The sequence below is a fragment of the Salvelinus namaycush genome, unplaced genomic scaffold (assembly GCF_016432855.1).
Source record: "Salvelinus namaycush isolate Seneca unplaced genomic scaffold, SaNama_1.0 Scaffold219, whole genome shotgun sequence".
NCBI lineage: Eukaryota > Metazoa > Chordata > Actinopteri > Salmoniformes > Salmonidae > Salvelinus > Salvelinus namaycush.
This window is the reverse complement of record NW_024058997.1, coordinates 129188-140744: the sequence shown is the minus strand read 5'-3', so window position 1 is coordinate 140744 and position 11557 is coordinate 129188. Positions and strand designations below refer to the sequence as shown.

Sequence of the window (11557 nt, the reverse complement as noted above, 5' to 3'; positions counted from 1 at the left end):
CTTGATGTTAAGTATATCCTTCTCACATAATTATCTACAGTATTTTATTATGCCTGAACGGCCTGAACACTGTCTTTGTCTCTCAAGTTGTGCATCCAAGTCTCACAGTTGCTGTCATAGCAACCAAAAGGGAGGACCACCATGCAAATATCACTCGTGGCAACGACCAATGGAAAGTTACTGACTGCCCATACAATTATCTTAAGGGTGGGCCATTGACTCTGCTATTCCATCATTGGTGGATTTGACCTTCAGTCTACTTCAGCAGAGAGACGATTGGAGAGAAAAAAAGCCCTCTCTTTCACGTTTAGAACCTTGCTGCCCTAGAATAGGTCAGGTCGTAGTTGGATCACGTGAGCTACAGAAGGGGGTTATTCTCCACATATAGTTTCATTCTAGCGTTTTTATAGCACTCAACTCGATAATGTCTGTGCGCCGTAACCTTGCATGGGTTAAGTGACGACGCGTCTTTTTATGCACGATCAAATTAAGAGTGATACTTTGCGTTGTCTGAATAGGTGTCCTCTTCAGATCAACATCATCATATCTCAGTGTTATGTGCTGTAGTAAGAGCCGAGGGGTAGCCTGCAGGAGGAGTGACAAGGGACTTACATCTCAGAAAGGGGTGGAGCTTCATACCGTTCCTCTATTTTTTTGATGCAATAGGGTTCAGTCTATCACGTCCTCCCAATCGCTCAGCACACCACCAAAAGCCGTCAACTAACCTAAGACTGACGTTATTTTGACAGGAGTAGACCTACAGGAATTTACGCATTGCTATTTGTTGCGCAATCATACCATTTCTTTGTCAAATTTTTCAACTTTTAAAAGTGGCCTACTCGTTCGCTATTTTTCAAGCACATTATTACCTTGATTTTAGCATCCGGGAATCCACTGCAACTTTGGAGAAAAGCAAGTGGTGCCTTTTGACATTGTTATTTTAGCTGTAGCACATTGTGTTGGGTTGCAAGTTGCGCTTGGATTGCTGGTTCTATGGAATCTTGGAAGTTCGTATCAAGACCAGAACAACGAGAAAGCCAAGAGGATACGCAGGGAGAATCGGTTGAAGACAACATTCAGACTGAAAACAGCAAGGACCTTTTTGCATGAATAGGCTACCTGCAAGACACACCTCTATTGCCTAGGCTACTCAGATGAATTAGTGTTAGATAATGAATATCATATTGATTTTAGACTGAAACATAATTTTCATTACATGCTGTGAATTGAAGAAAACTATCAGAGAAGATTTTTTATAGTCGAGTACCGTTCTCGGTAACCTATAATTTACCATTTTCTGTAACAGATCGCGTTCAATTTTCAATGTGCCATCAGCCGGACAATATTGCTCCTGTATGTGATTGAAACATATACAATCTTCTCTTTTTGCCTCGCTGAAAAGCGCATATTGATTGTGTTGCGGCATCATGATGGAGGAACAAGCCCGGATAATGCAGGCGCTCAGCGGCGTGACTCTGGCTGGCCATTCGGTACAAGGAGGCATGGGACTACCGCCGCCCCACGGACACGAGGGGACCGATGGGGACGGAAGAAAACAAGATATTGGGGACATTCTTCATCAAATAATGACAATTACCGACCAAAGTCTGGATGAGGCGCAAGCAAAGTTGGTCCCTTTTAATTATTTTAATTTCGCGAATTAATAATTCTACACACAGTAGGCGAATTATTTAATTGTGGGTTATTCTGTAGACAGAGGCTACAATCATAGGCTATAGGCCTATGGCAACTTTTTAAATTGTGACTGATTGTTCATTGGTAGCTTAATGTTCAATAAGCTTGCATAGGCATGATGTCTCATGTGCCCTATCTTGCAAATTGTGTCTTTGACCAATTAAAATGTTAACATGATAACGACAAAACGTACAGTGATAACTATACAATTCAATTAATGTGAAGTTGGATACAATAGTGGAGCTATATATACCATAAATTCTACATGTGCCTTGAGGCTTATCAATTTGAGTTATTTCCCCAATTTTAAAGGCACAAAACTGATATTGTAGCTTATGTTGTTACTAACAAGCATTTTTTTTCCTTTACTGACAAAGGAAACATGGATTGAACTGTCACAGAATGAAGCCCGCGCTCTTCAGCGTTCTCTGCGAAATCAAAGAGAAAACAGGTGAGCAACAAAAGCTGTAACTACACTATTTAGGGAGCCTTGCCTACTAGTAATAGGTTTTCATTGCAGTCCACTCTGTTTCTTTGCGCTCAAAAACATTATTTTTTTATCATAATATATACAGCTACATTTCACAAGATAATGTGTTTGTCATTTAGCAGATGAGATTGAACACCGTTTGCACCAGTTTGACCGTGTTTCAGCTAGAGCACGCGGATGACCTGTGTGCGTTGGTTGGTAATGAATGTGTCAGCATAAGGTGACGGCTAAACAGTACTGTATAATTCACCGAAGCTAACATTATATTGGATGTAGGCCTACTATACGAAGGGGGAAATTGAAGTTGAATGCGATGAGCCTATATGACGTTGCTTGCCAGCATTTTTTGCACCCGAAGAAAACATCACAAAATATTGCCATGGCAGTTTTAAAGAGAATATGTCACACTTTATGAAGAAACTGGCACATTTCTTGTAATTATAATTTAACCGTGTGAGTAAACACTCCACTAAGGTTCATTAGATTGGAATGCATGTCTAATTATGTCCAATCTGGATCACACTGTGAAGGATGAATCACAATGTGGATCACACTGGATCACACTGTATGTGTGTATTATATTGCTCAGACAATTGTGACATATATTTTCCATCTTCCTTGGTGATGATAGTAGTGTAGTTTTAAAAACAAGTATAATTCAATAGATTTTACATGGATACTTCAAGCTACAGAAGCACAAGTGGAGCCTATTGTAATATATATTTATGAATGGGTGAGAGGACTATAGATGTCAAAACACGGTTGGTGACATCATTTTAACACAGAGTGTGGAAAGGTGTGCAATTGACATTTTTCTGTGATTTGAGAGGGGAGATGGTAAATAAGACCTATTGACACAAACATAAAAACATTTGAAAATGAGTAACCTTCAACCACTGAGGTAATATTAAAACTAGATGATCAGGGTTCAGATTCAGAGATCACAACCCTAAAGCATCAATGATGAAGTGCCATCATCACCAAATAACACCTGTGCTTGGCCAGCTGTGTAGCCATTGTGAGACATGCAGTTCAGAGTGACTTGAGGTAACATAACATTTAATGAACTTCTCAGGAGTGGGAGTGGGAGAGAGAGAGAGAGAGAGAGAGAGCGCACGCGCACAAGCACAAGGGATGACAGCCTCTTAAAAATTACTTCAAGCTATAACAAGTACATGGGTAGTGTAAGGGCTGAAAGTGAGCATAGCTCCAGATATAAATGTGGATGTCCTGTTTGGCTTCATTGGACACAATAGATGGTTATGGGTTATTACTGGAATATTCATAGGTCATTTTCATAACAATCTCACATTAAGCCACAAAGTCTCAGCAAGTGATTTCAGTTTTAATAAATGTTCAGTGTAGTTTTTTCAGTAGTGTAGGCCTACAGAGTTGTGATTTAAAGGCCTATTATTTCTGTTATAATTGTAAAACTGTTATACTGGTTGGATTTTACCGTAGGGCATTGTATTGATGTTTTATAAAATCTCTTACACTATAAATGATTTTGGACTGAACCAGTCACCGTATTTAGTTTGCAGATACAGGTTTAGGAAATACATTTTTGTTGTAAAAAAAAATCTCTATGGCTAATTAATTATGTTTCACAAAGCTTAGCTATGACTTGCATAGGGCTATTGTTATTGGCATTATGCCACATTATGTTTTTTTTTTTACAAAGGTGAGCGCATTAGCAATGGGTTTTCCAAGTGCTGTTTTGGCAACTTGGGGAAAGCTGCACTTTAAAGCCCAATAGGAGCCTCTTGTTATTTTATAAAACACTGCAAAAAAAAAAGGAAGGTTGGGAATGAAATTCCACGTTGCGTTCGCTGGAAAACAATCAAGTGCATTCACTAGATCAGTTTTATTGCAGCTTTATTTTTCTCATATTCCTTTTTAGACGTTCATTGTAAATCACCTTTAGTGTTGAGCCGTGCGTTTCAGAGGGGGTTTCACAAGAGCTTGGATTGTTAACAGTGATTGGTCTTTATTTTGACTGTGCTGGGGTTGGGTGCTTACATCTCTGAGAGGGTTGCCGTGCTGAATATATCTGTTGTGTGTGTGTATGTGTGTGTGTATATACAGTATATATATATATTTTGATTGTACTATAGCTGTGTGTGTTGTTACAAAGGATAGCATGGTCGAAGAGCAATGGTTATTACATGTACAGTGTAAAACAATGCCTCTATATTTAGCTGGTCAACATTTCTCGTGAACTAATATTTTGGATGGACTAATATTTTCTGATGGACAAAACCCAGGAAATGAACGGAGAGTGCATTTTCATGTTTGTACATATTAATTTACGTAGGGAATTGTACATTATTCTCCCGAATTTAGTTGAAGACATTATCAGTCCAAAATATTCTTAGCTGTTATGCAGAGTAATCGTCGACCTAAAATCCTCATTGGCCAAGTTGGAAACAGAGCACCTCGTCGTTAGAAACAGAAGGCTTCAAGGCTCAAATTATACATTTGATGTGAATTGTTTTTGTCAGCAAATGTAACAAATGTTTAGGGACTGCAGCCGAGAAAGATAGAGGAGCCTTTAATTGTGTGTGTGTGTGTGTGTGTGTGTGTGTGTGTGTGTGTGTGTGTGTGTGTGTGTGTGTGTGTGTGTGTGTGTGTGTGTGTGTGTGTGTGTGTGTGTGTGTGTGTGTGTGTGTGTGTGTGTGTGTGTGTGTGTGTGTGTTTGTATACGGATGACTAGTATGCAATTGGAAAAAGAGCAAAAGCTTGTGAACCTCGCTATGATCTAGCAAATAAAATGACAAGTACTTTTTGGTATTTACTGTACAAAATGCTAAAATGAGAATTATATTGGTTTCTTTATTTTGGCATTTTACTACATTACTGGCCAGTGGCCACTGAAAGTATGGATGAAAAGAGTACGTTGAAGTATTGTGTATAAGCCTTGAGACATTTAGCAAATACTCTTAGTCAATGAGTCTTAGTGTCTTCTGCAGGTTAAAAAAGGCGTGCCGAAAGGGTTGGTTAGCGTTATCCGTTCAATTACAGGGAGTATATATAGTGTGAGACATTGTTTCTTTATTTTAATACAGTAATATGGAGTTATAAATGCGAATTAAGCTAATTACGGTGCTAATTAAGTCATTAAGACCTGGGTCGGGAGCATAAACGATCATACGACAATTAACGAAAATGACCTTGTGACCCCTGAAATCTTTTGTCCAATATTTGTGGGTTCAGATATGTCTCAGAAACAAAGGGAGTGGTTTGGAGTAAACAGATGTGCCTACTACCTAGCTTAGTGGAATCATACCTTGATACGCACCGTGTCGTTTTCTCTTACTTTAGACTCTGGCAAAGAAGGGAGAGAGATGTTTGCTTGCTATGTGTTTCAAAATAAATCTGGATAGTTCTCTACAAATCCGAGCCCCACATACATCCACTATGATGTGCTAATTCCAGGGTTTTTTTATCAAAGGAAAATGTAGTCTGTATAGTGAATATTTAATTAAATTTTTCATACATAAGTGGTGTAAAGTAAAAATACTTCAAAATACTACTTAAGTATTTTTTGGGGGGTTTATGTACTTTACTTTACTATTTATATTTTACTTTCACTCCACTACATTCCTAAAGAAAATAATGTACTTTAAAAAAAGTACTCGTTACATTTGGAATGCTCATGCTGGACGGTAATATGTTCCACTTCACGCACCTATCAATATAATGCGCTGTCATCCACACTGCCTTTGATCTGGCGGACTCACTTAACACAAGTAGTGCGTTTTGTAGATGATGTCTGTGTGTTGGAATGTGCCCCCATCTGTCCGTAAATAAACCGAGGACTTTCTCCCATCACTGTTCTCAAGTACATTTAAAACCAGATTCTTTTAGACTTTTACTCAAGTGGTATTTTACTGGGTGACTTTCACTTCTACTTCTGTCATTTTCTATTAAGGTATCATTACTTTTACTCAAGTAAGACAATTAAGTACTTTTCCCACCATTGCATAAGATAAGCGTTTACGTTCAGAGTCAAGCACTATGAAACAGATAGCATTGTCCTAGCATTTGAGGCTTTTTGTAACCCTGAAAGTTACTCCGAGGACAAGGGAAACCAGCTCAGTTAAAGACATCTCACTGCAGTGGATCACAGATTCTGCTCTCAAAACTGCCGGAGCACATTAGAAATTTGCATTCTGCAAAACACACATCTTCATAATGTGCTCCATATACTTTCTTGCTTGGCTAAATCAATTGTGGGCTTAGATTGTAATAAAGCGAAGTGAGGGCAATTGAAATCATTAAGTTGATTTACCAGCCGGCCCAGATTGAGGAGGTAAGCATTTCTTAAGCCTATGGGGGACATTCTGTCTCAGGGCAATCAAACAGTGAGCTAATGAGAGGAATAAATCTGTCGGGATTTTCATTAGATAAAGTGCCTGCCACAATAATAATAATAATAATAATAATAATGTATGAATAAAATATGAATAAACTTGATTGAAAGATGGCTTCTTCTCTCAGAATGTCAGACAACTAAATAGAACACATCTCAAAACAAGTTCTATTGATTTAATGAATAGAACTCAAAAGTTGACTCCTCGTGTACAAAAGTAGTATTCCTCAAAATCAGCAATAGCGTTTTTCTTGCTTATGGAGTTATCAGATTATGTTGCTGCTTAACAACAGGTACTTACGTTCTGCTGGTGTGCTTCCGCCCTCGCCATGGCTCGTAGGCGGTTGTTAAGATGGCCTCGTGAACCAGTGGTTTGGAAAATGGACTAGATTGTGAACATTGTCGGTGGAAATCCCTGATGTGATTTCTGATGCTCCTTGAAGCACAGCGTGAGCTGCTTCTCACAGTATATTGAGTATACGTCTTTTATGAATACACTGCTTGTTGTTAGCATCAATGGACAGTGGCTCTAGCATCTAGTCATGCTACTAGGCAGGATTTTTTTTTTTTTTTTTTTACATTTCTATAAACTGCCTTACGTTTGTTTTAAGTAGTAGTGGCTTATTTCTAACAGCTAATATCTTCCCTGTTTCTCTTGTTTTCAACCTCATGTTCCTGCTGTACACTGAAGTACGCTGGGATTTGCAAAGTGTTTTTTTTTGTTGTGTGTTTCGAAAACAAAAGAATACAGTCGATTCGACTTCTTCTCCTCCCCTTCATCAATTTCCCTTTCTCTTTCCTTTGTCATAGCTGTGAGGGTTTTACTGCGGTTCAGACGTAAACGCGGTCTCTAATTGTTTTTCACACATAAGCTATGCTAATGAGGCTCCGTGGCGACTAGCGTAGCAATTAGCATCCTCCAACAATTTTTTAGCAGGTTAATTGCATAAATGTTCCCGACTGCACGTCTGACTTGTTAATTAGGCTTGACAGGGATGGTGGAATTGCGATCCGGAGGCGGTGGCAGCAGCTAGGAGTGACTGGCCGTCAAGTTAAAGAGCCACGATTGATTAGAGACGATGGTTAGGCCTGTACACTGTTGCCGGAACACGGACTTGGTAACAATATGTTCCCTGAGTTAAAGTACCAGCCTAAGGCTCAATGTGTTGTTAGTAGGTCTGAAAAGGGGCTAACTTAGCAAGCAGGTCACTACATTGATCTACACCAGGGATGGGCAACTTTTGATTGGGGTGGGGACCACAAAACATCCATACCCACGCATGCTGTCAGTGCCAGCCCTAGCTGTTTGGGGGCCCCTAAGATATACATTTTGTTGCGAGCAAAACATTTTAGTGGCTACCCTCTTGACAGCGAGGTTTTAGAATTCATTTCCTGCAATTCTACACATTTTGCTATGGGGTAGAGAGCAAAAATTTACAGTTTTACAGCTAATTTCCTGCAATTCTGCACATTTTGCCATAGGGTGGAGAGAAATGTTTGCAGTTTTTAACATGATATGTGAGTGAGAGTGACTAACGAAATCAATGTTGGCCCCCCGGTCTGTAATTTGACCATGATTACTACAAGTTTAGACAGCTGGCAAGACTAACTTACCAATCAAAAAAATAATAATAGCTGACATGAGCTAATTGAGTAACAAGATAAAAACTGCAGATGCACAACCACATTTCAAAATTGCACCTTTTTTGTTTTCTATTCTAACTCTCAACATTAAGTTGAGACCTTGACTGAGTTGGCCCAAAAAAATAAAACATTTAAATATATTGATCCGCGGGCCTACAAAAGGGGGGCCGCGGGCCGCATGCGGGCCGCCAGTTGCCCATCCCTGATCTACACATTCTACCTCTGGCTTGGTTTCTTGATAAACCATACGACCATTTAAAACCAAAGGTGCATTTACGATATTATTCTTAAATCGCTTATATGTCAGTAAAAAAAACAAAAAAAAAACATCACACAATATGATAATGTGCATTTGTTATTGAGATGAAGAATTGTTTGAAGATGAAAACGTCCTTTTAAAAGCAAAGAAATCACATATTTATTAATTATTCCCCCCCCCCAAAAAACCCTGCAACACATAACAGTGATTTGGTCAACTTTGAGTCATGGTTGGGCCTAGAAGTGAGACGAGGACCAATAGCGCTCCATCAACGTCGCAGCCTCTTAAAGCGGGCCGTCTGGCCTGATGTGTTTCTACAGCCGAGTGCTTGTGAGCAGCACAGTTCCCCAGTAAAAGAGAACCAGCTGATGAATTTGACATTGCCTCCCGACGCCTCTGCACCCCTCCCTTCCTCCAGGTTAACCAAATTGTGCTCAAGTATTGCAGCATTACATTTTCATTTCGAAAAGTAAATGTTCCGCCTGGCGCCGTTTTCAATATTTTACATCCCTCCCACGACACGCGTATATGCAATAAGTGCCGTTTGTGATGTCATCCATAATTTTGTCACCGGGGATAAAAGCTTCAGAGGGCACCCACCCGCCACCATCCTTAGCCCATATATTTTATGATCGGGAATATAACATTAGCAAGGCTGTTGAACTTTTCTCCAGTCTGCAATGTGCACACAGAGCCATTTCCTCCTGTTATGATGTATTACGGAATTATTTTATATTTTTTTCCTCTATCTCTGCATGCTGCATCGTAACAAATACATACATAACTCATTTTCTCCCTCCCTCTGTGGATAAGACCCATTTGTATCCAGACATTCTTATTTTATAACATTCATTTGGGTTACGCGTATTGTTTGCAAATCGTATTCAAATGAATTGTAGGCCTACGTTTCTGATTTCAGAGGCCAACACTATCTACGCTGCACCGTACAACAACATCCAACTTGTCAAACTACACTAGCCTTGTGTTTTCTTGTGTAGTTAAACACAGTCTTGGATATCCTTCATCTCAGACTTTGGTGGTTTTGAACACTTCATAGTGGGAACCAATGTTCTGTAACAACGGTTAAATGGGAGATGAGGTAGGGTCCAAAGGAGTTGCATTCTTCAAAAGCTAATGCCGTTTGCAATGATGACAGGACAGGACAGCTCTAGACAGTGCTAATTATAGGCTTCTTGTATCGTAAGGTGAAGCTCTCTGCAACAGAAAAAAATCCCTGTGATGCTTATACACTGAATAGATACGTTTGATTTCATTCTCTTGCTGTTTGAAACATTGAAACTTAAGACAGCAAATAGTTAGACAGCTGCTAACATGCAACAGGTATTTTTCTTCTTCTGTAGACTGTACTTGTAACAATGCCTTTCTGGTACGATGTTTAAAAAAAAAAAATCTCATAGCTATTTGAGTTTTTTTCTCTTAACATGCTTCCTTCTCTCATTTGTCTGTGTCAACAAATTTAAATTGCAATAAATTAACTGCCATTGAGATGAATAAGGTGAAGTAAAAAATAAAGTTTCACTTTGTTGTAAGAAATACATTTCTAAACAGGAAATCATACAGTGACAATTTAAGACTTTAGGTTCTGTATATAATTGGCTGTTAAACTTAGATTACAGTATGAGCCTGTAGAAAGAGCAAATAGGAAAACAATGTCAAGAAAGCTTTTATTTTGTTAAAAATCTAAATGTTGACTTGTTACCTGTAATATGACTCACATGTTGTGTTAATGGTTGTACGTGAATAATTAAGCCTTTTGATTACGTTTTTCTGAAAAGAAAATACGTTTTTAGTTTGTCCTTTTATTTTGGATGTATCAAACTGTCTGTGAAAAAAAATGGGAAGTGTTGTCTGTCCTGGTGCTCTGTCCCAATATTCTCCTGTACTTCTGTGAATTATCCTATTTTAAAGCTGCAGTATGTAACTTTCTGGGTGACCCCACCATATTCACTTAGAAATGTGTGTTATAGATCTATCATTCTCATTTAAAGCCAGTCTAAGAAGCGGTAGATTTGTTCTATGTGCTCTATTTCTATGCTTCCCGTTAAGTTTCGTTTTTGCGTCTTTTACTTTCAGTTTTGTACACCAGCTTCAAACAGCTGAAAATAAAAAAAAATTGGTCATAAAAATATTTTTCACAGTGGTTTAGATGCTACAATGATTCTCTACACTATACTTGTTTTGTCACGTAAACTGAAATTAGGCGAACTATTCGAATTTTAGCAACCAAGAAATGGCTGAGCAATTTCTACATAGTGCATCTTTAACAAGACTGTAGTCAATGGTTGAGTCCCAAATGGCACCCTATTCACTATATAGTGTACTACTTTTGACCAGGACCTGCTGGTCAAGTGTAGTGCACTATGTAGGGAATAGGGTGCCAATTGGGAGGCAACCTATGTCCCCACATGATCCTTGTACAGTACATTTCACTGCTGAATTGGAGGGGGGAAACTATTTAAAAAGAAAATCAAAAACGCATCGCCCTGAAATTTTAATCAGCGTTTTCTGCCGCTTTAATAAGACAAATAATTCTTATTGGCTGCCGACTTGAGGTTTCTTATATTTAATTCATTATAACCACTGTGCTCTTGGATTGCAGCGGGGCTCAGTACACTTCACTTCGCTTTGCTGCCTGCCAAGAGGCGAGGGTGAAAAACTTAAAAGGCCATGTAAAAGGCAGCAGATCTGACGCCCTCAGAGAAAGTCAAAAAAGCTGGCGGCTCTTTGAAGAACTGCTGGAGAGATTTTAGTTTATTAGAAAATGTTTATAAAGAGGCTTTTTACGCCTCGCCCTTAGAGAACATCCTAACCAATTCACTTATCGGGGAAGGAAGAAAGTTGGACAAATTAGTGAGCGTGAATATTCTGATTGTGGAGAAACAAAAGGGAAATAATTTTAAAATGTAAAAAATTTAAAGGTTGATTGTAAATTTTCAAAAGTGGATTGTTAAAATTTGCTTATTGTTACTCTCAATTCAAAGGTCTATACAGTAAATGTGTGCGAATTGTGCGCTTCAATGTTCCTCTTTCACATTCTCTCACAGCGAGGTGAGTGTTAAAAGTCACACTGAATGTG

The 11557-nt window shown here is 38.8% G+C and overlaps 1 protein-coding gene across 6 annotated transcripts in view; it reads left to right on the top strand.

Moving 5' to 3' along the window:
• Nucleotides 1–684: 684 nt before the first annotated feature.
• LOC120038404 (pre-B-cell leukemia transcription factor 3-like) overlaps nt 685–11557 on the top strand; it is a 109293-nt gene continuing 98420 nt past the window's right edge. For all 6 annotated transcript variants that reach the window (XM_038984166.1, XM_038984164.1, XM_038984165.1 and 3 more), the window contains exons 1-2: nt 685–1627; nt 2073–2146. In XM_038984166.1, the coding sequence (XP_038840094.1) occupies nt 1428–1627; nt 2073–2146 (274 nt within the window). In that variant the 5' untranslated portion in view covers nt 685–1427. The remainder of the gene's footprint in view (nt 1628–2072; nt 2147–11557) is intronic.